Genomic DNA, 25,900 nt, shown 5'->3' on the forward strand with positions numbered 1-25,900 from the left:
GTGAAAACCGCATGAAAATCCGTTCAATATTTTTTCAGTTTATCGCGAACAGATACACACAGACAGACGTGGCGGGGGATCATGTTTTATAAAGTGTTAGTGATTTTCCAGTGTCACAGTTTTATTATCTGTGGGGAGGGCACCATAAACCGCTCTGCGCTTGCACCTTAAACCCTTTCTTTAAATTTTCGTGACATGGATCCCAACTTGACAGAGGTCCGCAAATTGACACAGCTTTGACAGGCCTCCTGTCACTTCGATTTAAGCAAACTTGACATGATAATCTGCTTGGATGAAATGGACCTAATGCGGTTTCATGATAACATCCAAATTTAATAACGATTCAGTAAAATCCATATTTAATGATGAATGAGATTTAAGATTTTGAATCACCTCTATACGAAGTCCCTGAAGCATGTGACAAATTGACACACTGAAGGCAGATTTAACTAGCGGTAATAATTCATTTATGTATGTATACCTAAACGTTAATGATAAAATTATATTATGTTCGGAGTTTTCGGCAACCTTATTTTTCAAATAAGAATGTGAGATTAAAGATGATTTTTATATATACATTACATATGTGAAAATTTATGAAAAGTAAGAGAGGTCATACTATAGTCTCCTTCAAAGTAGTAGATAAATAACTAATAATTGCAATTCTTATCATAATCGCACTTCTCGATAACGTCAATTAATAATTCACTAAACCTCTTACCTCCGACAATCGCAATCATATACTAACGTCCAATATCCAATAACATCGAGACTTGAGCCTGAGTGAGGGCAGAATGGAGAAAGTGCTAATGTGTTATATTTTATTATTGAGCGGGGGGCTAGTTTACTCACAATTGTTGAGTACAGGTAAGTGCATAGAGATTATATTTATTACATAGGTAAAAAGAAAAAAGGTTGATGTTCTAGTTAACTCGGTAACAACTTTTTCCCTATCCTTATTAAGTAGTTTCATGTAAAGTACCTATGTTAAGACAAATGCCAATTGAAAAAAAAACAAAGCTATGTTAATAAGTACAATATTTTGGCGATGATGATGCCTTAGTTACACTGTCTTAGAACAAGTTTTCACTTTATGCACTGCGTGTAGCGTAAAAAACAATATTATACGTGCGTTTCTCCTCAAATTGACTTAGTCGTTTTTTTTTTACTTTATTTGCCGGAGATATCCAACTATTACTTATATTTTTTTACATATTCTTGCAAATATTTTATTACCTACTATAAACAATATGGTATACTTATAGTAGATACACTCTTTATTTTCAGTTAATAATGTCCGGTTAGTCAATCACATTCCATATATTCTGGAGTTCATGGAAACTGCTATGAAGGATGTGGAGGCTTACGGCTGGTGGAACTTGAAAATACCGGACCATGCTGTTGAACTTGAGTAAGTCGTTTTTATTTTATTTTATATTATGTAAGTATTTATATTAAAAATATTTATAAATGCTTACAACAACTTATACGTGATTGACGTAGGTAGAGGCGGCGGCGTTAGGCGTGGGCGACGTGGGCCACCGCCTATATACGGCCTCTCGGTCTTACGGGCCTCGCGCCTCGCCGCCTCAAATAACTCGGACATAACGCGACAATGTTTGTTATTTCTTGCGCCACCAGAGGGCCTCGCTAACCTTATATACCTTGCCCACTTAGTTTTGGTATTGCCCCGCCACTGGCCGTGCACTCTCTGACCTTATTGTCCTAGTTAATATGCTTCGTTTATTGACGGCAGGGTAGTAGGCGGAGGAATGAGCAGGGGCATACTTATCTACTGTAAACGCCACGTTCCTGTTCATGCCCTATGTTGTCGTCAGATACGGTCGCGTGGCAGTCATTGGACTGGCACGGCAGGAGGAAGTAGCAAGAGCAGTGCCTGTAACATTGATTACTAATTTTGAATCCGAATGAATGAATATATCTGCGATCAATCTCAAACAATTTATAAGTAGTAGACCGCGAGCCAGGATTAGATTTCCATGACCAATCACCTCCCGGGCGAAAACTCGTATAGTGGTTAACGGCTATGTATGATGAACCCTCAAAATTCAAAATTCAAAAATTTATTCTGCAAGTAGGCCTCAAGGGCTCTTTTACGAGTCAATACAACATTTATAGTAACATCATATAGTGACATGAAATATACATAACAACATTTATAAATACAACTCGGGGACGTCAACTGCTGCTCCCTTGTTGGGTTGAGGAATGGCAGCCACCGAAACACGTAAAAAATGTCATCGCCTCCCGGCTACGGTTTTTTAATTATTTAAAATAGCGTCTAAACTATCATCTGACAAAGTATGAGCCGGGAGGTGATGAGATGAGTGACGAAATATGTTCCTGGCCCGCGGTCTATAGGTTCAAAACTGTTTAAAATTTGGTGATCAAGATTACTAACAGTTTACCCTTCTTTTTCGCTTAATATATATGCCAAAAGTATACAGTGAGTCCAAAAGGGTTATTTTTAATATTATTTAAAACTTCCCATCATCTAACGCCATCAAACGTAGCAGTTTGGCGAGAATATAAATGTTTATTAAGTAATTTGTAATGTGAATAAAAAAAACTATGACAACAGCACCTGTTCATAAAAAAACAACTACTTAAGTACATAAGTTTTAGCTGCACATCATGCGAGATGCCAGACGAAGATAGACTTTATCTCCGATTTTATCTCAAAGTTAATAACGTTCTTTTTATCTTATCAACATTTCGTAATTTCATTATCCCTAGACAAAGAAACGGTCAATGAGACAGAATCAGCAAAATCTGAAATAGAATAATAAAAAATAAGCCAAGTCTGTAGGAACCGGAATCTTTTTATTTTTCTGCAATCACTTAATACACTAAAACAATCGGAAACGTACGAGGATAGGATAAATCAGCTTCTCCTATTAGGTCCATTTTTTTATTCACAAAAAAAAAAACATAATTAATATGATTCTTTCAAGTGAGGTGAGAACCCCTTCTCACCATATTATTAAGATGAACACAGGGACAAGAAGAATATTTTATGGAATCGTCATACTCGTCATAGTGTTTTTTTTACCCCGAGCAAAATAAACTAGTTATGTTCATCTCATCCTATTTGACCTAACCTATTTATCTCTAAATATCAGTATAATAAATAAATAAAGTTTTATTTCAGGCAACACGTACAGTTGTACACCCATATCAGAATACATTTACAAATTACAATGCCAAAAGAATACTTAATAATAAAATAAAATAAAAGTTGAACAATTAAAATAGTGTCACACTATTTTTTGTTCTCGTTTTGGTGCACGGAAAGCCAGTGCTTAAACATATTACCGTAAAACGCTGCAACTTTGCCTGGATTTTGACGTTTTTTTCTTATATCTGTGAAACTAATTTTCATTATGAGTTTCATGAGTATTAGTCGGAAAACATACCCTATGCCTTACCAGATAAGACTTAAATCTCATTACCTAATCATACTGTATTTCCGATTTACAAGCAATCAAAGTGGCAGGCAAAGTTGTAGGCCTAAGACGTAACTTTGCCTAGACGGATATCTCCATAAATAATGTGTTGCTATTTGCAATAATATTTACTCTTGTGCATGAGACATTATGCTTGTCCCTGACAGTCAAATTATTGCCATAAGCTTAATACTTTTTTTTCACATGCAATAGGTAAAGTTGTAGCAGGTTCCACAAACTTTCTATACAAAAATATCGTTAACTGTAGGGTTGTGCCAAAAAAATATTATTATTAAAAAAATCTATTTATATTGTTAGTTACAAAATAATCAACAAACAAATGTAATATAATGTTGTTTGATTTCTTTTTCTTTTAGTATTTAATCATTTGAACTTATTTTAATTTTTTTATTACAAGTACATTGCAGATACACTATTTTGCTAATTTTCAATGCATTATTACAGTGTAAAGTTCTATTTCATTGTAAAGTTCTAATCACCCATCACCTTTGAACTCCAATTGTAATCGACCTGACACCTGACAACCCAGATTTCGATAAGAATGATAACTGCAAGACAAATCAAATGAGCCTAAACACAGTGGGTTAATTATGTGTAGTTTAGAAGTTGCTATCTTCGGTCTCCATCATCAGACCATCTCGATGGTACCATAAACATTGCATTGTCACCCAAGTTACATAAGTATGTCAAACATCTCAATTGGTCGCTAATAAGTGGTTGAAAATTAGATTGCAAATTTTGAACAAAAAGACAATTACAAGTAAACATACAACATAATTATAATACAATAAATATACAATTGCAAGTAACTACAATAAAAATAGAATAACAGATTGCAATCAGGTTTTTTTTATAATTTTCATTTTAATACCCATACGTCTTTTTTGTTAACGTTAGTTTATTATTGCATTGTCAGCAGATCTACATAGGTACCCACACTGAAAGTCGGTGAAAATCGACTTGCAAGATTTGACTTAAACAAACAAACATTGCAAGTTAATAAAAAGCTTGTAATAAATAAACTCATTTAAGCAGTTTAGGTAAGCTCATTTTTACTCTTTTCTGTACATTTATAAAATTCAGCTAGTGACAGCCCTAGACCCAGGCAAAATTGTGTCATTCAAGTTTCCAAAACACTGCCCAATATTGCCTAGTACGTTATTATGCTGAAAGCGTGTACTTTTCTTGAAAATATTAAACTTACGGGAAATAGACAGTCTTTACTTACCCTGGGACGTTACCACTTCTCATAAAACACCTTTTTCGTAGATAAAAATTCAAAAGTTGCGAGACACTAAAAAAATGCTGCCACTCACGCCGACTTATGATACGTAACTGGCGGAGCAACAATGGAGTTACCATTGTAAAAAAATGAAATATGTGTTGCCAGAATAATGAAAATTACTACCAAATGGTAAAAAACAAGAAAAAACTAAGCGAGAGAGAGAGGTCGTAATTTAAATGAAATAGGCAAAATTGAGCTTAAATGGCAAAGTTGCAGCATTTTACGGTACGGGTAATGTTGCGATACACCGACATGAGGATGGTGTTTTCCGAGCGGCGCATCCGCCCCCCCAGAAGGAAGCAATGCGCGCGCGTACCACTGCGAGTATAAGTTAAGGCGGGATACCAGCAGTGTGCAGCACAAGTATATTCAGTGCTGCACACAGTGCTGGTGGAATCCCGCCTTTAAGGGGCCCACTGATTAACAGTCCGACGGACGGACGGTAGCGGACTGTCAGTTGTTCGGAACTGTCAACTTTTAATGTATGGAAGGTAGAGGCAAGGAATAGAATCTCCAAGCAGAACTGTTGCAAAAGTGTCCAGCTGTCAGCTATAAATAAATAGTTCCAAATCTCTTCGAGTAGCGCTAGAGTAGCTAAGAACCTAGGCGTTATTGAGGGAGTGAAGTCGCTGTCTAGGATTAGATTTTTTTCAAGTATTCTAGGTATTGTAGCTACCTATTTAAGGTTTTTTGATGACACTTTTTGGTACATGGAGATTCCATTCCTTCACCTCCCATACCACTCTCCACCTTCCATAGGCGGACTGTTAATCAGGGGGCCTCTTCAGCATTATATTTTTCATAAGAATCATAAGTTAATATTATATTTCATCTCTTAACAGTGAAAATGTGTTCGATTGGAAAGTCAAAGGCCACGTTGTCTTCAAAAACGGCTTCGTCACGTCGATCCAGAAACTTGACCTCATTGAGCACACCCTCCAACAGGTGTGGCGGTTTGACAACACAGACAATACGACCAGCGTGTTTGTCCAGGTAAACTCCAGTCCAAAATGTTTATTGGACGTCCAGGTCCCAGTTTCACCACGGTGACAATAATTACCTGACAGTCCTGACAATGATAATTTTCTGTAGGTTTCTGGGTCGGTAATTATAATGCATACCGTACATACCGTCAATGTTTAAATGTTGAACCAGCTAAACAAACCTTACAATTCACCATGTCAATCTCAAGTGATTAGCTATTTTGTCAGTGTAGTCAATAAGGGGCCAGGACTCCATTTTAGAAAATTTAAAGAATTTTACATCTCATATAAAAACTCGCATATTTATTTCTGCAATAGTTATTTAGAAATAGACGACATTTACAAAAATTAAAGCTAAAATCCATACAAACTAACACAAAAAAATTGGCAACATTCGAATTTAAACTGTCGTGAGAGTTGAGACACTAACATTAAACTAATTTTACGGTTTAAACTCACGTGTTTTAGTCACTCGCGCGACATGTTTCGGAGAGCCTAGGTCTCCTTTCTCAAGCACTAACAGTGCGAGCAGCGTTCACGACGGCCGTGCTGTTGCGCGCCGCGTCGCACGCTGTCGCGAGAGTGACTAAAACACATGAGTTAAAACCGTAAAATTAGTTTAATATTTGCAACATTGTTGCGATTGAGACTTGCTTAACCAATAATGAGCGCCCTTTTGCCGGTTTAGACCTGTCATCTTAGGCTTTATCATCGGGAAACACTAAGAGATCAAGAGTTTCTCAGTCGATAAGTACTTAAAAAATTAGTTTTTTCAGGCAACGCTGAGGATGTCGGATTTGAGGTTGGGGTACGACGTCGAAGTGACGTTGGAGGATGACAGCGTGCACCATTTCACAGGGATCTTTAGACACAACACCGTCGAGTTTCCCTTTGCGGTAGTATATTTAATCTTACACTCCAAAACTAAATAAGCAATACCCTAATATTTTATACGATAGCCTTATTATACTGATGTGAGGAAACAACAAATCACATTCTCCTAGACTGCAAACAGGTAGAAGTGTACAGGAATACATACCTAGGGACTCCGTGCATATTAAGAGAGGCAGTCAGCAATCTGAAAACTTTCCTAGGATTCGTGGAGGAAGGAGGAACTGGGGTGATTAGAGTAGGTACCACTACTTCGTTTCACGCAAAATAGGCATAACGGTGGTCGATTTGCGGAAAATACCCAGAAGTACTAACTAACTATAGTATTGTTTTTCAGGTAATATACAATATGTTTACTGAAGAATTTTCCGCGACGGTGACAATGAATACTCTGCCAAGAAACACCAACAAGATGATTTTCGCTCCTGCTACGGCTCTTACGCAAGTGTTGTCACACTCGGTATGAAGTTTAACTTTAGATTTTTTTTTTCATTTCAAATCAAAATGACAAACATAGATAATTTGCACTGTCTTCCTTCCCCTGTCGAATAATGATGTTTTTTAATATATCATGAATAGTTCATTTAAAACGTTTTAAATTTATCCCCTTGTAATAAGATAAAAGATAAATTTCCTCTGTCTTTCACCAGCCAGCAAAGTTATTTTGCGTCTCTTTGCAAGGCCCGCGAAGCATAGAATGTATTATTTTTCAGTTCAATTTTTTTACAGTATGACGTGACAAGCGCCGCCGATGGCATGGCATCCTGGGCTACACAAATTTTTCAACCCATCCTCTTCAACGTGGCTATGAACAAGGTCGAATTCCCTGAAATCTGTTACAACTGTCCCATTTAAAAATTCAGTTCTCGTAACATACATGAAGTTTTGATGGGAGATTGGTGCTTTTAGTGTTATTCCAGCAAATGAGCAGAAAAAGTAAGGTTTCTTGATCTGGGGCCGTAGCCAAGATATTAATAGTTTATTGAGAAACGAAAATTAACCATATTTCTCTTGATACTGGAATCTTGTATTCTTAAAAAGAGACGCCGACCTGCATATTGTTAAGCTATGAAGTTAGTGAATAAATTATTTTTATTTATTTATTTTTATAGGGCGTAATCTGTATTGTAAGGCAAATATGACCTCCCTATAACATCATTTTTTTGTATTTTTTTTTACGTAGAATTTTTAGTACTATGAAATAGAAAGGGTAGGTATGTAGTTTTTGTTCAATCAAGTTCGTGAAAGGGTTTAAAATACGACAGTTCCTGATTTTGTGTCCCATTTTCCAGTTAAAGAGGATAAAGTTACAAAAATAGTTACTTTCAAACAAAATATTCTGCATTAAGTTTTCCATAATAACTACCTAAAAGTATGTTACCAGCACTTATAGTTTTCGAAATATGTGTGGCCCGAATTTTAACTAGTTATATTTATTCTACCATACGATGCTGTATAGGCAATTGGGCAGTATGGGTAACGTAGGAGACATCGGGTCAGCAAAAATAGTTTTCGAGGGAATTACTGTAATTCAACATTTAGTGCTCTTTTATATTCGTAGCCTGTCCACAGCTTGGCTTCTGATATAAAAGGAAATATGTTTACAATGTTAATGATACTATTAAATATAAACACAAGAAAGAAATATAAAATTGTCTGAAATCCCGATTTAAACGAAGTACCCATAAAAACGCAATAAAACGGGAGGGGTTGTTAATGTACCTACCTATAAAGCTGTAAAATTTTATAATTTTATGTTTGTCTTGTTTTATTAATAAATTTATAATATAATATTTTGAGTTTTATTTCAATAAAGTTACACTCCTTTATTTTAACATACCTACCTTCTACTTCATTTTGTTTTAGTAATAGACATAGAGCAGATATCGAAGATTAAAAATCGTATATTGATTTGAAATTGATTTGATATAACCCACTGAGGGCTCCCACACTAGCGTCTTTTGTGCGTCGGCGTCTAGTCGGCGCTATGGAAAATGACGTCGCTGCGTAGTAGTGGCAACGTTGCGTCGAGCAGTATAGTTGGATAGACGCCGACGCTCGGGAGACACTAGTGGGGTGGCTCTGAGAGTAGAATACCTACCTATCTGTCAAATCAAGATCAGAATATTTTTCGAATGTTGCCCTAAATCCATTATGGCATACTTTTTGAAATTCTGCCATCATCTAGCGCCATAGGTACATAATGTTAGTCAGAATTAATCACCAATTCGGTGTACTAAACTATAGTGATGCAAATAGCTAGTTGGGCTGGCAACGCTCGCTAGTACGTGACTTGGCAGTAATGTTGCCAATTTGTTGGCTGGCGAGCATGTTAAGAAACCTTCTGTTCTTAGCGCTATTTCGATTATTATGTCAAATAAACTAAAAGCTATGAAATGTAAGTTTTTATATAAGTTTGAAGTTTAAGTTGATACAAATTTAAAACATTAAGATATGAATAAATGAAAAACTTTATTTCGGGCAACTTAGTGGCCCACAGATAAATACCTTAAAACTAGCATAAATATTACAAAAAATATGTTTTATTAAACTAAAAACAACAAAACACATCACGGTTGCGATGTATTACGCAACCCCGCACTGCCCGGGACGCTACGGGATCCGCAGTGTCAGGGAGCAGGCCACGGAACCTCCGGAACTTGACTCCCTTCGGCCAAAATTCCTCGGTGAAGGTCGCTGGATGTTCAGTCGGAGCGCTCGCCACAAAATAATTTAAACTCTCATTGTATCGAGATTCCAACTTCGCGATCTTCAGGACAAATCCTGACTTTACTTTATATTTTACGATGTCATTGACTTTCGTAATGTAATGTAAACAGGACATACAGCGTCGACGGTGTTGCAGGATGCAGCAAATGATTTGGTCCAATCGGTGCGGTACCGCACTGATTCTGACGAGCTGGTTTCCTTCTTTTCTCCACCTTCTTAAAACCAACATCGTGACTCCCTTAGAGTCGGCTGTAATTGATCCTTGTGAACATCTTCACATGCACGATGGCTCTGCACCCCTTTCTTCGGCCGAAATGAAAGCTAGCCAAACACGGCCGTGCCTAGGCTGTAACAGCGAAAACCGAAGATCGTAAATTTCGAGCAACTGTCTCTGTCACTAATTGTAATTACGCCTTAATTGGATTAAAAAAGAAACACGCCCGCAATTTGCTAACTTCGGTGCTCGCGGTAGGCCCTTTGGTGGAAATAACTGATATAATATGATATGTTTATGTTTATGTGCGCTCTTGAACAATGTGCGCCGGCAATAGATTTTCTTACAACATTGCCGGCCGTAAATGCATTTCGATATCGTTATTATACATATAAGCTTACAGTAAATACAACCACATCGCTTTATAAGGTAAATATAACAGTTAGGAAATAGATATAATCAAATTGACCAAATACAGAACGTAAGCAAGACATTATAACACAATATTACCTAAGACAGAATATAAGGGCTGTTATTAGCGTTTTATACGCGCCTATGAGCTCGTTTTTGAAAGCGCTTGTAAGCGCGTATATAGAGCAAATGTAATATATTGAAATTTTAGGTTACCCATTTTTAGTTGAGAAAAGCTAGTGCTTTTCTCAACTAAAACTTATTTATGTCTTGTCAAAAGACATAAATATGGAGCCATATAGCTCCATGAAATCAGTATGAAGTGAAAACTATTTGTAAAACATTATGTACCCTAATTTACTGATTAACATTATGATAATATATTTTTAAAGGAAATTATAAAAAATAGACCCATTCTTTCCGAAATACCACTAATATACTGACTGGCTTGGCCGTTACACTACCGTGTACTTATCACTTGAATATATACCAACCATTATGTATTGTCCGAATACATGACTTACATAAGTGACTACTTATGTAAAACCGCGTCAATGTCAATTAGATTTGCATCCAATTATATAATCTGATTTAAAACGCATGACCGCCGTAACAGCCATAGGGAATCTCATTCAATTTTTAACCGTATTCTTACGCAATAAATTCCAAATTCAAAATGTCCAATGACCCTTATGATTTTTTGGTAGGACATTATCATTTAATAGATTAGACTGCAAATCCTCCCTCATCAAACATTATTAACAATGATTATCATTATACCTACTTAAAATCTATACAAAGTAACAAAAGAATATCAAGATAATGAGCATGTATTAATGAAGTGAACAATCTACTTATATCCTTTGTACAAAGAGTCACATTGATATTCGACTTATCAACAAGTATTGTTATTAAGTAATTGATTGTTTTTTGTTTAATGCAATTAATTGAAGAGTGAACATTAGTTTGTAAGAATGAAGCTTTGTGTATTTTTTTGTTTTATTTTTGTAACTAATCTGGTTTATGGACAATGGAGTGAGTATTACTGATTAATTTACTTAAAATGTAGTGTACAATTAAGCAATGAATCATTATTAGAAGCCAAATCCTCTTAGTTACTAGGGACCCTGCTTACGAAGCTACACAGAAAAACAAAACAAGTTTTTGAAAAAAATATCAGATATAACACAACTCAAATGATATCTAAAATATTACTAAATTAAATCTAAAATAAAACTAAAATAAATCTAAAAATGGCCCCTGCGGCATAGTACCGAAGACGCTGGCAGCATTTCCTCGCTGGATCGTTAGACTGATGCGTTGAGCGAGGAAGCTGCCAGCTCTTTGATCTCCTGTGGCGTCTCTGAGTCTCTTAGACAGATCTTTGAAGAGACTCAGAGCGCCAGGGCCCCACGGACCAAGGGTCTCGACACCGAATGGAATAAAATTGTACTCGGTGCCGATACCCCTGTATTTTCCTACCTTGGCGTTCTCCGCCGCCTCTGCCGCTGTCGCTGCCCTCATGGAAGTTCGGTGGAGATGTGACGGGGCTAGTGTGTCTACACACGTTGCATCCCACACCAGCACCCGTCCCATACTCCACGGAATCAAGGACATCCCGTCCGGTCTCTTGCCGTCAGTTCTGGATATGCCGGTCGGCTCTAAAAGGGCCGGCACATTAACTGAGGCTAGAGACCGGCGGATGATGTCATTGAGGGCAGCATGTCTTGAAAAGCGGCCAGCGCTTCGTTGGCAGGAAAGTCCGTGGTGCCCTAGTTGGTCAACTTCACTTCCGCAGGGGCAGCGATGGGGGGCGCAGACCGGGACCCCGAGACGAAGGCAAACTGCAATACGAAGTGTGTCGGGATTTAGAAACGTGCCTAAATTTGGGGAGGGGTGCGCATGGAGCCAGTATCCAGCTTCCCGTGTTCCTGCAGCTAGGAGTCTGGCTCGTCCCTCGGTGTCGGATTCATTTAGTAAAGAAGATACGGTAAATTTACATGCAATGTCGTCCCAGCTCCTTTGAGATTTCGGGTGTTCGGGAAAATTTTGACCGGGGCAAGCAACTGGCCAAGCATTTTTGGCATCAGCCAAGCCCGTAGCCTCACAGTTTGTACGTAGGATTTTTCCTATGAGACTGGATGAGCTATGGACTGACGACAAAAATGCTGGTAAAGCCACACTGGACGTTTTGCGGATTCCTAACCCACCATGCCGGATGGGAAGGGATCCTTGGGTCCAAGACTGCTCGTTTAGCTGGATATTGAGAACGGATTCTAGATTACTTTTAATTAAACAGTCTATCTGTAACAGAAGATTTTGATTTTTCCAAAGGGGACAGCAGCGAAGCACATAAGTTAATTTAGGGACAAATAGGCAGAATTTTATAATACTTAACGCATAATGAGGGCTAATTTCTAGCAACCGGTAAGAATGATTTTCGAATTTGGAAACAGAATTTTGAACAAAATTTGCAAAATTTTCTTCGAATATAGGGGATCCCAGGAGGCAAAGGTTACTTTTGTCGAGTAACTTAATGTTAGGTGCAAGTTGGTTGAATTTTTGTTTCAAGTTATCAAGGTTAATATGAGAATTTTGAATAAATAGTTCACATTTGTCGAAATTTAATTCTAGGCCGATGGATTTAAATTTATCAATTATTACGGAAAGGTCGGCTAATACAGTATTTGAGTCACCTCCTAGGGTCCCGTCATCCAGGTACCAAACGTTAAATTTAGATGTCAAATTTTTGATTATAGGGTGTATTGCCAAACTGAAAATTGCAGGCCCCAGAGGATCTCCTTGTTGGCAGCCGACTTCTGAAGACAATTCGTTTGACCGGTACATTAATTTAGTTGGATCCGCGTAACAGTGGAGGAGATAGTTATACAATTCTGGAATGTTAGATTTTACTTCTGCCAACAAGGTATCTCTGTCCAAAGAATTAAATGCATTTTTGACATCAATTTTGAGCAACACTTCGCACTGGCCGTTGCTAAGGAAGGTCCGGAGGGCATGCACGGCGGCTTCACAGCCTCCTTTGATTCCAAAGCCTAATTGAGTTGGTTCAAAAGATTTTTGAAGTTTTGGCAGGATGTGTCGAACTGCAATTTTGGAAGCCAATCGGCGAAGTGTTGCACCAACAGCAATTGGCCTCACCCCTCCATCCTTTTTAGTCAAGGCAATTAAATTTGCCCCGTATAGAATGGGCAAAATGTCTGGGTGAACATTACCTGAGAACATGACATTTATTAATTTCGTAATGTTACTAATAAGGTGCTCACCTGCTTCTCCTAAGGACGGGGATATCAAGTCCTTTAAATGTTGAGGGCTGAGGCCATCTAGTCCTGCCGCGGAGCCGGTTTTAAAGGAAATAATAGCATTAAACACGTCGTTGTTTTTAATCTGCAAGCAGGACTGCGTTGCTGTTGGGGGGTCAAAAAAATAGGGGGTCGCGGGAGCTGGGGGGTGTTTAGTTAGTAGAGCCGAAAGAGTGTCTGGATTATCTGGCGATAGCACATCGCTAGAAAAAAGAAGTCGAGCGGCGCCTTTCAAGTCTCCCTCGCTGATTTTGTTTTCAATAACTTTAATTTGATTGAAAGTCTTAGGGGGATGTCTAGGTGTGGTTGAAGTTGAAGGGATCGAAAAGTCAGTGCAATTATTTTTAATTTTCTGTGTTAAAGATATATTGTCGTTATTGTCTTTTGCATGTAAAATGGTATATGGGAAAAGAAGAAGATTGTGCCAGTCTTCAATAGCGTTGGTGTCGCAGCATTTTTTAATGAGGTGGCTAAGATGGGTTGCTACAGAGATTCTGGCACCCCGGGGGATCCGTTTAATTACTGGGATTTTTTGCTTAAGATTACTGAGACGGATATGGAAGGGATGATGATGAATGGGTGGTGTGTTACCTAGGTTTAGCACAGAGGCATTCTGGCTGAGAATTAGACGGTGAATTTTGGATTTGTGAATATTTAAGCCACGACTAGTTTCAAAGGTTTTTGAGCACAGATGGCATGGATGGATATTAGAAAAATTTATTTATTTATTTATTTATTTATTTAGTTTTAATTTATATTGTGTTTTTATATTAAGAATGAAAATTTTAATGATATCTTGATCCAAGATACAATCCCACTATGTAATGGTTCAAGAATGTTAAATTCTCAAAATTCAAGATTGAAAGTCTTGTGGCCAGTATTTTATTACTTGTCCTGCCCTACAAAACTGTCCTTTTTTATTTGAAACAAGAAAAGAGTTCTTGGCCCAAGATCTATATAAAAGATATTTTATATATTGGACGGATACATTTTCGAGTTTCCTTAATTCGAAAAGATCTTCAATCAAATAATATTCCTTGGTTCAAGATTTTTTTATGTGTACCTACGGTTACCAGTAAGGGCAGTTTGTGCTTTTATCATGAATATTCTTTGTTATAGTTTTAAGTATCTAAGACATTTATTTTGCCGATAGACAACGGAATCAATAGTTATATATTTTTAAATATACAATAAAGGATACATATTAAATTACAATTAAAGCTTACAAATAAAATTTATAAAAAATAAACCGCTTCCTGCCGTTCCCGGTGCAATGGTGGCCATGATGCTCGCAGCATTTCCACCCTGGATTACCACGGACAGCGTTTGCCCAAGGAACGACTCGGAGCCCCGGGCCCTCCTCCTTTTTAGGATTCCGTACCTATAGGATAAAACGGGACCCTATTACTAAGACTCCGTCGGCGTCGTCCGTCCGTCCGTCTGTCACCAGCCTGTATCTCATGAATCGTGATAGTTAGAGAATTTAAATTTTCACAGATGATGTGTATTTCTGAAAAAGTACGGAACCCTTCTTAGGCGAGTCCTACTCGCACTTGTCCGGTTTTTAAATCAAAACTATGAATTTTTTGAAGGTCCAACAAAAAATCACTATAAAAATACTTCATCCCAAACTAAACAAATCAATAATGATATCCGCAACTACCTTCATTATTTTTTACATATTTTTTATTTCGCTTGTTTTTAGCCAGCCGTGTTTATTTGGAGAAAGCTCAAGATAACTTCCAGGATATGGTACAGGAAACGGTACTGCGATTGGAGCAGCGGGGTTTTAGCTCTCTTCGACTCCAAGATATAACGCAAACTATAAGGTAGTTCAAATAGTTTAGTTTAGGAAAAGAGAATTGATTGTAATAGAGATTAATTGTAAGACTGGTTGCCTATCGATAAGAGCGTGCGACTTGCGATCTGGAGGTTGCGGTTTCAAACCCCGAACAAACCTATAAACGAAATATTATTTGATATTTACCAGTCGCTTTTCGGTGAAGGAAAACATCGCGAGGAAACCGGCCTAATCGTGTTGACGCCAATTCTTGGGCTTAGTTGCCAAGTAATGAGCCGTGGCAAAAATGCCGAGATAACGCGAAGAAGATGATGATGAGATGATGAGAGAGGTAAAGTCTAAGAAAAAAACCTGGCCGTAATAGATAGATGGCTGTGTACTGCGCCATATGTTTTGCGGTCACTGAATTGTCAAACGGCAACTTTTGACAGTCAAAGTTACTGCAATATGTATGGAGCTGTATATCACCATCTCGTTTAGATACCTGTCAAGTTTGAAGCACGAAATTTTCGTAGATTTTACACATTGGTTTAGGTGACATTGAGAGAGATCAGTGTTTTTTTTTTCGTTCACACCACCAGCTCAGCAACCCTACCACCACAGCCCCCAGGCTATGGTGCTAGATTACATTTCGCAATTTTAGAGGTTTTCCCTTAATAATCGTGGTTTCATGACTCCCCGCGACCCTCAGGTCTTGGTCGGCAACCACAAGTTGAAAAGCAATAATTATTTAGAAAAAGATACCATAATATCAATATTATTCGCTCGCAGACCTCTGTAACGAATGCTCATAAATATGAATATGTAATATAGTACTCATACATAGTTTTGAATTCCTTTCTTCTTTCCACTACCTTTATCCGAATTTCCCTACCCAAAGCGTATCTGAAAGACATTTCTTTTTAGCGATAAAGGTACCTATCCGGTGGTCTATCGTCCTTTAATTTATTTATGTTGTTTTAATTTGTATTTTGGTGGTGTTTTTTTTTTACAAGCTTTTATTTAACTTGCAATGTAACTATGTATGTATGTTTGTACGGGTCAAATCTTACAAGACTTTGACCCACTTCCTTGTTTCCGATGAAGTTGAATATTTGCATATACATGTAAATCGGGTGACAATGCAATATTAATATGGTACCATCGAGCTGATCTGATGATGGAGACAGGATGTGGCTATAAGAACTCAATAAACAAAAATAAATCAACGCAACCTAATTTTGTTTGGGGTTTTTAGAATTGGCTTGATGAGTCTTAGTTGCCTGTGGAAAGAAAAGTACAGTCAGCGATAAAAACTTGTACCAAAAATGACATTTTTGCCAACAACTTATTTGTATTGTGATGTTGTCTTAATTAGTTTACGCACCCTGGCATCTCCGATATATCTAATCACGGCTATATAACTGTTGTACCTAGTGCAGCGCCTAATTAAATATAATAATCATCATTATGATCACATTTATCAGTCGTGACACACACACACACACACACACACACACACACGCACGCACGCACGCACGCACGCACGCACGCACGCACACACGCACGCACGCACGCACACACACACACACACATAAGTCACAGACATAATTGTCTAGAGTCTGTGCGAAAAGAGAAGAGTAGTGGAAGGGGCGGGCCCAATACATTCCACGACTCTTCTCTTTACGAACTGATTCTACATTGCTGTGCAAAAACTTTGCTTCATAGTATAAATATAATCTAAAAATATGTGTCCTATTACAGTCAACAGATGTACAAATGGCACGTCACAGGTAACGTCACGTACACAAATGGTTTCCTAGTATCCATACAAAAGATGGATGTGACCAACTTCGTACAGCACACGGCAGACACCACGGTGGCCGACGTCGCTACAACCTTAGCAACGATCAGCGGGCGGTTGAACATTAGGGACATGAAGGTATTTGAAAAAATGTTGACATAAATCTTCTTAAGGTGGTCTTCACCTTAACGCCGCAACCAGTAGTCCTAACATAGGAGCGGCGCGCCAGTATCTCGCCCGCGAGATGGACTACTCTTGTTTTTCTGAATGTATTAATTAGGGAGATACGAATCTATCTCGTGGGAGTAGTGGGCGAGATACTGTCGCGCCCCTTCTGAGCTATAGGCCTACAGGTGCGGTGACGGTGTGCGACCGAGACAACGTTGTATACATGTATAGCACTGTCTCGCTTGCACATCGATAGTGCTTTGCCTGTAGAACCATTGTAGCCGTATTAACAAAGAGGTTCTTCAGTGGCGAGACGAGCGGAAGACGCAGCCAGATAGAAGGATCCTAACTTATTATCTGGTCAATATTGCAGGGGAAAATTGAAGATACACCTGGGAATAAACCAAGCCAATGTCGAGACGATTACAAAACCTGGATGAAAAATTCAGGCGTTAGAATCCAGCGTTTAAATCGCCTCACTTGCATGACAGCTTAAAAGTTGATTTATTTTGACTTCATCTACTTTTATAATACAACAGGTTATGACAACAAAATCTATTGCTACTTTTGTACAGTCCCGGACTTTCATTGATGAGCCTTTTAGGGTTTACTTTATTTTGGAGATGTCATAGCAATAGTATTCACAAATGATTCACAACCAAATTAGCTTGAACCGTAGAAAAGGCCCCAGTAGGGCTAAGATGGTCGGCTGTTTATCATTTGTCACCATGCCTGTCACGTTCTAACAAGTATGTAAGCGCGAAAGTGACGCGCGGGCATAGTGACATGTGATAAAAATGGAACCATGCTGCCACCGCAGGGATACTTACTTGATTAGTCTTTCAGCATCCTGTTTAATGAATGTTAACATGTTTCAGATCGGTTATGATGTGATTGCTGAACTAGGAGAAGATGGAAATCATAGATTCACCGGGACTTTCGTTCACACTCTGCTCTGGTATACCTTTCGTGTAAGTTTTAATATTCATAAAAGAGGTAACGGGATAACTTCGAAAACAGGGTAAAGAGGCAAATAAAATAAAAAAACAACTGATGCATTCATATTTCATATACTTAGTGATGGTTGCAGAAAGCATAAAAAGGTCAAATACGGCGTTGTCTGAACAGAAGATTTTCTTTGGCAGAGTAAATCTTTGTGTTCCTGAGATGTATTTTAAAAGTGGAGCCACCCAGATTTTTGACGCAGGTTAGGGGTATTTTCAGCGTCAGCAACTTCTGAGGTTAATAATTGTTTACGTTTTAGTTCTAAGTCAAATTCGGTGTCAATCAACTACATTAAAGATGTACATCAAAGTCGGTTCAGCGGTTATTGATTTTCCATACCAATTTCCACCTCCCTTTTGCGACCCTTAAGGGTGATTTTGGGATAAAAACTATCCCATGTTCTTCCCCGGGACTCAAACTATCTGAATACTAAATTTTAACTAAATTGGTTCAGCGATTTTACCAAAAAGTTTTTTTTTTTGATATGTTATATGTTTTTATTTCTGCATGGTGTCAATATGACAATATCACCATAAATGAATTGGGTTTTATACGAAAACGATACCAAATTTGACCTAGCTAGTTAGTAGCTTAAATGATATAGATATCAAGATGAATTTCTATAAAACTGAAATTTACACTAAAAATCTTGGTGGCTCCACTTCTTAAATCCATCCTTCTATCCATAGGATACCTTTTGTTCACGCAACGCCGCATTTTATGAGGTGCACCTTCGACTAATACTTACTGTAGCAACACTTAATGCAACGCTAAGTTTACCGTGGAAAAAACGATCCAGTAGGGCTAAGATGGTCGGCTTTTTATCATTTGTCACCATGCCTGTCACGTCACAAGTATGTACCTAAGCTCCAAGCCAAGAACAAGCGGGCATCTCGCTCGTTTTTTCCCAGAACGTGCAAGTTGTGGAATGAGCTACCTTCTGAGGTGTTTCCCTTGCGCTATGACATGGGGTTCTTCAAGAAGCAGGTTTTTAGGGTTCTCAAAGGTTGGCAACGCATAAGTGGCTCCTCCGATGTTGCTTATGTCCATGGGCGGCGATGACTGCTTCCCATCAGGCGGCTCGTCTGCTCGTTTGCAGCCTATTACGGGTATAGTGACAAGTGATAAAAATGGAACCATGCTGCCACCGCTGTTCTACTACTTTATTACTCAATCAATATTTGAGTGATATGGCATCATTGAGATTGTCATTGATTTCGCTAACGTCAAGGTGGGTACATAGTAAACTTATTATTTTTGGCCAAACAACCAGTTTTTAAATATCAGTGTACGGCATATAAAGGAACAGCCCGCGTAGCCAACGTGCCTATCGTTTACGCTCCGTGGCGAACGAAACGCAACTGTCACAGTCGCACTAATATAGAAGAGTGATAGGGAGAGATGACTACGATACGCTACGGAGCGTTAACGATTGTAACGTTGGCTACGCGGCCGTATCTTTGATACGATAATGCCCTAGCCAACAAATGCATTTAGAACCAAATTTAAATTGCATATCGCAAATAGTACATTACGATACAAGTGCGAAAAATAGGAAATTCGAAACGAGTGGCGATAAATTAAAACACGACCGAAGGGAGTGTTTTAAATCGACACGAGTTGCGAATTACCTATTCGCACATGTATCGTACAAGGTTTTACAGTACATATGGCCCTTTAAATGTTCGACACAGTAACATAATATGCTACTTCTCGCACTAGTGCTATAAAGTAGCCCCATATGTACTGTAAAAGAGTTTAATAACCGGCCGGGTCGGACTCGCACAGGAAGGGTTCCGTACCATTATCTATAAAAACGGTCACCCAACCAAGTACTGACCCCGCCCGACGTTGCTTAACTTCGGTGATTGGATGAGAACCTCGAGAGTCGAGATTGGAAAGAAATATTTATTTTATTCTGTTTTTAGTATTTGTTGTTATAGCGGCAACAGAAATACATAATCTGTAGAAATTTTAACTGGCTAACTATCACGGTTCATGAGATACAGCCTGGTGACAGACGGACGGACGGACGGACAGCGGAGTCTAAGTAATTGGGTCCTGTTTGACCCTTTGGGTACGGAACCCTAAAAAACGAACTTGAAAAGTAAAACGCCCTGAGGCAGAAACGTGTCACTTTCTGCACACCTCATAGATGAACAATGGCCCACTTTCAAAACATGGGAAATGAAAAAGTACTTACTGCTTTGCTAATCGAAGTCAATAAGTGCTAACTAATGTTAACACCCTCCCTGCGCGAAAATTACATCATGACAGAAATGATCATAACGATTCAAAACTTTTCAGATATCCAAGAACTTACAGACACAAGAAATATCTGCCACTGTGTCACTAGACAGTTTGAGCGCAGGATTACAAAGAATGCAATACATGCCCAATAACAACATAACTGAAGTGATTTCTAGAACTGTAAGTACAGAATAAACTTTTTCATCACACTTGCTCAAAAAAGATCTTATTTCATGCAGGCATACTGAAGGACAAAGTAATGTTTTGTTCCCAAGGGAGTTATGGAGTGTGAAAAAAAGCTATCTACCTGCCATAAAATTACAATATGGCGGACAAAAGTCACTGTATTTATGAATTATTTGTTTTGCTTATAACATTGTGTTCTTCGCATGGAAATATTGTGTGTAACTCCGGGGGTAATAATATTGCATACATGGGTCCTTATATAATGCGGCTGTCGTGCACCTAAAGACCTTGTTTGCAAAATTTCACTTACCCCCCTCGATGCACAATACTATATAGGTGCCTTATACTCGTATAGTATATCTTATAGTTTTCGGGGGCCCTTGCAGATACACTTCGACCCATAAGGATCTCTGGGTCAAAGCATCTGCAAGAGTACCCCCGTTACTGGTTTTCTATACAAATACAGTAGCGGAACCGGGAATTCCGAGTACTCGCCATACAAACTCGGTACCGGGACCATTCCCTAGTGGAAGCCTAAGTCTTAGTGTAAGTCCTGAGTGGACACTCGTATTGGGCGTGCAGCGAGGCGGGGCGTGCGGCGTGTATGTTAAACAAATGCAAACGGAATATAGAAGCGGCCTTAGTGCACGCTTCTCCAATCACTTGTGAGCCCGACGCCACGCTACACGCCCCGCCGAACGCTTCGCTTCGAGCGTTCATTTAGGCCTTACACAAAGTAGATAGAGTATAGGCGGAATTTAACCGCTTTTAGACTACGCTATTTCTCGTGGCTTATGCGCATCACTGCGTATTAGTATATATTTATATATAGGTAATAGATTCTGCCTGCGACTTTGTTCGCGTTAAATGATGATGATGGTGAATGAACCCTTTGCGGCATCTGCCCCCCCCTAGTTCACTGGCTGGCTACGCCTTTGGTCTCAAACTATCTCCATACCCATAGACAGGCAAACAGAGACACAAACAGAGTTACATTCCCAATATAAAATTATAATATTAGATGTCTGATTCAGTCAAAATTTGGAGCAGGTACTTATATCGATTATTCAGATAATAATACAATAACATGTTAACATGAAGCTGATCTGATGATGAAGCCGGAAGAAACCAAAGGAAATCCTGGATGGAAAAACTCAAACACATCGAGTTTAGGCCCATAAGAAAGGTTTAGATACCTACTTGATATTGTGAAGAAGTACAGCCTGCAAAAAAAGTGTGTCACAAAAAAAAAACAGTAAGTAACTTATTTCATTTTTTTTTTCAGTATATTCCAGGCAACATTTGGAACAGCGTTAGCAATTGGGGTCGCGACGTCATCCAGCCTATTGTTTTGGACGTCGTTCAGAACAAAGTTGCTTTTCCACCAGTGTGCCTAGACTGCAGATAAATCATATAAATCCAATGAAAATCAATTAAACATATATAATAAAATATTAAGATGTGTGAAGCCTTTTTTTACAATTAAAAAAATATAGCACAAAAAATGGAGTCAAGCGTTGCTTAAAAAAACAAAAGATTATACTTATTTATATATTAAAAGAGACGTTGCTAAAACCGGGTGCACTGTGAATGTATAAGCATTATCAAATTATCATGCGTTGTGTACACATTATTTCAATACTTAATAAGTACATAAAAGGTAACATGAAAGATCATTAAACATTGATTGCATTTTTTAACCAACTTTAACCCTCGTCTATCCCTCGTCCTCAAATCTTAATAGGCATACCTACTAAGTATACCTACTATAATAGGTAGTTATAAGTTGATATTTGGAGTTACTCGACTGCGTCAGATTAACATAAGAGGGATACTTTGCATCCTGTTGAAGTAGGTACCGCCACCATGTTATGAGTCCATATAACAGAGGGCCAACCACGTTCGACGTTTTGCCTCTCTGTCGCACTTGTAAATTCGTACGTAAGTGTGACAGGGAGGCAACACATCGAACGTAGTTCGCGGTAGGCCCTCTGAGCCGCGCGTCCGCATTCGAGCGGTCGATTTTGTCACTCGAAAATCCATGGAAGCCTACTAAATGCCACTTTTTAAATAAGAGCGATAAAATTTCGAAATCGAGTGGTGTTAATCACTCGTTTTCATTTATATTTGTAGAATTTAAATGCCTAGTAGTGGAGATAGTATTGAAGCGAGCCACACGAAATTAAGCGCTCGAAATTCTGAACGCTTCATTCGATTTTGTGAAATAAATAAAAAAATACATTCGTCAAGAATTTTGTAAATTTTCGAAAAAAAAAATCTAACCATCTGAATAAAGGTACCGCAACATTGTCTTCAGATTTAGGTTTAACACTGACACACTTAGGTGAAAACTGAGACATCAATCTGAACCTCACTTAGCATCCTCTTTGAATAACTGATGCGCACGTTTTTTTTTCCCTCATTGCTGTTTCGTATGCGCGACCCGACCAGATTAACATATACCCTTGTTATGAGAGACATGTTGCGCGACTGATACTACCAATATCTGACGCGCTCGAGTAACTACATGTTTATTTTTACATTATTAAAAACATTGACATATATCTAAGGACGGGTCTTACAAGCACTAAGAATGGTGATAATTCAGCGGTGTCACTCACGAATTCGAGCCAATCGTGCATTCTAACGCAACTAGTTTCGAGCTGCGACCAATCGCGCGCATGATGCGAACTCATCAATCAATCGCGTTGTGGCGTTAGAGTTTAGACTGCACGATTGACTCGAATTCGTGTTCATGACACCGTTGTACTGCCCCATTCTTATTGTACGTAAGGCCCGTCCTGAGACACATGATAATGATTAAAATTCTGTAGACGATTCCCTGACTACTGGAAAAGAAAACATTATATAACCTTTTATTGTTACTGTCATCTAATCTTACGAATCCAATATGTCTCGACGACGCTCGAGTAATGACGAAGTCAGCATCTTCTGCTCCCCTTATACTTAATAATATATGTTTGTTCGGGTCAAATCTTGCAAGCTAAATTAGGACCCACTTCCCGTTATTCCCTTGAGCTGAAACTTTACTTAAGTACATACGTAAGTTGGGTGAAAATGCAATATTATGGTACCATCGGACATCTGATGATAGTGATGATGGTCACAAGCACAAGAGGTTGCCATAGGAACTGGTGATAAAACAAAGCAAAACTTAATTGTGTTTGGGTTTTAATTATTCGAATTGTCTCTACTAGCATTCGTTGCCTGTTGAAAGATAAGCATAGTCAGCGATAAAAGCTTATATCAAAAATGAAAACGGCATATGTAATGAAATGACCAACGGTACATCATAATAAAACTATGTACCTACTACTGTATTTAAAAAAATATACAAGGGGTTGATTATCTCCGAAATGGAGGTAATTAGAATACCGGTTAGAGAAAGTAACTAAATATAAGCTCAGGAATGTACCCTTGAAATTACCGTAAAAAACACGGTGTAAGTATATAATTTATTTACAGTACATATGGTGCTACTTTACCGCACTAGTGCGAAAATTAGCATATTACGTTACTGTGTCGAACATTTAAAGGGCCATATGTACTGTAAAACGTTGTACGATACATGTGCGAATAGGTAATTCGCAACTCGTGTCGATTTAAAACACTCCCTTCGGTCGTGTTTTAATTTATCGCCACTCGTTTCGAATTTCCTATTTTTCGCACTTGTATCGTAATGTACTTACAGTACATATGGTGCTACTTTTCTGCACTAGTGCGTAAATTAGCACATTATGTAACTATGTCGAAAATTTAAATGGTCATATGTACTGTAAAACGTTGTACGATACATGTGCGAATAGGTTATTCGCAACTCGTGACGAATTTCCTATTTTTCGCACTTGTATCGTAAATAACTATTATACAGAGTGTATTTTTGATATAACCGCAAACTTAAACTATACGTGCGACGTTTTGGGTTAAAACAAAATGGTGATACATTAGGTACTTGTTGAATTCTTTTATAAGGAAACATCATACATCGTTCATTTTTTTACAAAACATATTCAAGTGTGTTTATTAGGGCTTAAACACTTAGAATTCTTAGATGCGGTCGTATAAGTACGCTATATAAGTTAAAAACACATAATCAGTGCTGTAAAGCAAAAAGCCAACGACACGAGGTGTTCCCAGGCGGTCACCCATCCAAGTACTGACCTCGCCCGACATTGCTTAACTTCGGTGATCGGACGAGAACCGGTGTATTCAACGTGGTATGGACGTTGGCGATATATGATGTAAATTTTTATACCACATTTTATCATATTATTTGAAATGAATTCAGGGTTATAATCGCGAAAATCGAAGTTGGTCAATTGTAGGCATTTTTCTCTGTCCCTCTATTAACGTCTTAGTGTGAGTAAAAGAGAAAGATCCCCAATTTCAGTTTTCGCGGTAGGCCCCCTGTAGGCTGTATCTGAGAGCCTGCCCCGAAAGAACGAAAACGATCAGAATGCGAATGGACAAAAGCGATAGAGATGTAGATGGTATATTCCACTTTCATTAAATCACGACATCTAGTGGCAAACGCCTAAACTAGTAACAAGTCACATAATCTTAGTTTTAGAACGTATGGATTCGATGAAGTGTAAGCTAAATAATGTTAAAACTTGGCACTAGATGTCACAATGGGCTAACTATATTTTTAGGTAATAAAAATATCACCTACGATAACAATGTTATAAAACAATAATTATAATAAAATTATACGAGAACTCTGCCTGCTTTCAATTAATTAGTAAAATGCTACGTGAAACGAATAAATAAAACATTTCACAACACTTTCGTCACTTGTCAAATGGCTTTAATGGCTTTTGAACAATGTTACAGCGACATCTATTAAAACAAAAAAGAGTCGCATCCAAATCAGTTCGTTCTCGTTGTCTGTTTTGTTTTGTAAAATTCGTATTGGTCCTAACAAGCGTAATGTCATAACCCTTTTCTGTATTACCCAATCAGAAGTTTCTACTCCTTTGGACTGCTAATTGACAACCTGCTTTGTCAAACTCATCTGAAGGGATCGTGGTGCGTGTCTACTGTGCAAGTTCACAACAACAAAGTGTGTTTTTCGTGAAGTGCATTGTAAAATGACATAATTTGTGATAATTTTTATAAAACTGTGGTAATAAAGTGAACAAATTGGACAAAATAATCGTGCAAAGCGATGTGATACTATCCTTGGCAGTGTTCAAGATTGTGGTCATATCGCGAAGTTTCATAATAGTGTCACTCAGATAGTATTCGAGATGTCTTCAAAGCCGAGTAATCAAAAACGAAGGTAAGGATAGAACCAGTTCATAGTATGATCATTTTGTATTCGGGCCAACGTTGTGGAGGTACTCTAACCTCATAATTCCTTGA

The 25,900-nt window shown here is 38.2% G+C and overlaps 3 protein-coding genes and 1 non-coding gene across 4 annotated transcripts in view; 3 read left to right on the forward strand and 1 right to left on the reverse strand.

The window, feature by feature from the left end:
- The first annotated feature begins 613 nt into the window (after positions 1 to 613).
- On the forward strand, positions 614 to 8,438 carry LOC133528182 (uncharacterized). Its single transcript, XM_061865445.1, has 6 exons — positions 614 to 867; positions 1,288 to 1,411; positions 5,616 to 5,766; positions 6,533 to 6,652; positions 6,985 to 7,107; positions 7,377 to 8,438. The coding sequence occupies exons 1-6, from the start codon at positions 795 to 797 to the stop codon at positions 7,500 to 7,502; spliced, it is 717 nt and encodes a 238-aa protein (XP_061721429.1). The 5' UTR covers positions 614 to 794; the 3' UTR covers positions 7,503 to 8,438.
- A 2,048-nt stretch (positions 8,439 to 10,486) lies between these two features.
- On the forward strand, positions 10,487 to 21,923 carry LOC133528465 (uncharacterized). Its single transcript, XM_061865859.1, has 6 exons — positions 10,487 to 11,037; positions 15,028 to 15,151; positions 16,867 to 17,044; positions 17,953 to 18,045; positions 20,387 to 20,509; positions 21,801 to 21,923. The coding sequence occupies exons 1-6, from the start codon at positions 10,977 to 10,979 to the stop codon at positions 21,921 to 21,923; spliced, it is 702 nt and encodes a 233-aa protein (XP_061721843.1). The 5' UTR covers positions 10,487 to 10,976.
- Positions 21,924 to 24,648: 2,725 nt separating this feature from the next.
- LOC133528713 (5S ribosomal RNA) lies at positions 24,649 to 24,767 on the reverse strand. The gene has a single exon (XR_009801043.1). It is a non-coding gene; the product is annotated as a 5S ribosomal RNA (ribosomal RNA).
- A 788-nt stretch (positions 24,768 to 25,555) lies between these two features.
- LOC133528183 (hypoxia-inducible factor 1-alpha-like) overlaps positions 25,556 to 25,900 on the forward strand; it is a 115,701-nt gene continuing 115,356 nt past the window's right edge. Inside the window, exon 1 of the mRNA XM_061865448.1 lies at positions 25,556 to 25,817. Within this exon, the coding sequence (XP_061721432.1) occupies positions 25,786 to 25,817 (32 nt within the window). The 5' untranslated portion in view covers positions 25,556 to 25,785. The remainder of the gene's footprint in view (positions 25,818 to 25,900) is intronic.

The sequence above is a fragment of the Cydia pomonella genome, chromosome 19 (assembly GCF_033807575.1).
Source record: "Cydia pomonella isolate Wapato2018A chromosome 19, ilCydPomo1, whole genome shotgun sequence".
Classification (NCBI taxonomy): Eukaryota; Metazoa; Arthropoda; class Insecta; order Lepidoptera; family Tortricidae; genus Cydia; species Cydia pomonella.

Excerpts from the sequence above, each read along its gene's own strand:
- LOC133528182 (XM_061865445.1), top strand. The coding sequence starts at position 795 with ATGGAGAAAGTGCTAATGTGTTATATTTTATTATTGAGCGGGGGGCTA. Across the intron at positions 868-1,287 it reads CTCACAATTGTTGAGTACAG|TTAATAATGTCCGGTTAGTC; the intron begins GTAAGTGCATAG and ends CTTTATTTTCAG. Across the intron at positions 7,108-7,376 it reads CGCAAGTGTTGTCACACTCG|TATGACGTGACAAGCGCCGC; the intron begins GTATGAAGTTTA and ends ATTTTTTTACAG.
- LOC133528465 (XM_061865859.1), top strand. The coding sequence starts at position 10,977 with ATGAAGCTTTGTGTATTTTTTTGTTTTATTTTTGTAACTAATCTGGTT. Across the intron at positions 11,038-15,027 it reads TCTGGTTTATGGACAATGGA|CCAGCCGTGTTTATTTGGAG; the intron begins GTGAGTATTACT and ends GCTTGTTTTTAG. Across the intron at positions 17,045-17,952 it reads TGAACATTAGGGACATGAAG|ATCGGTTATGATGTGATTGC; the intron begins GTATTTGAAAAA and ends AACATGTTTCAG.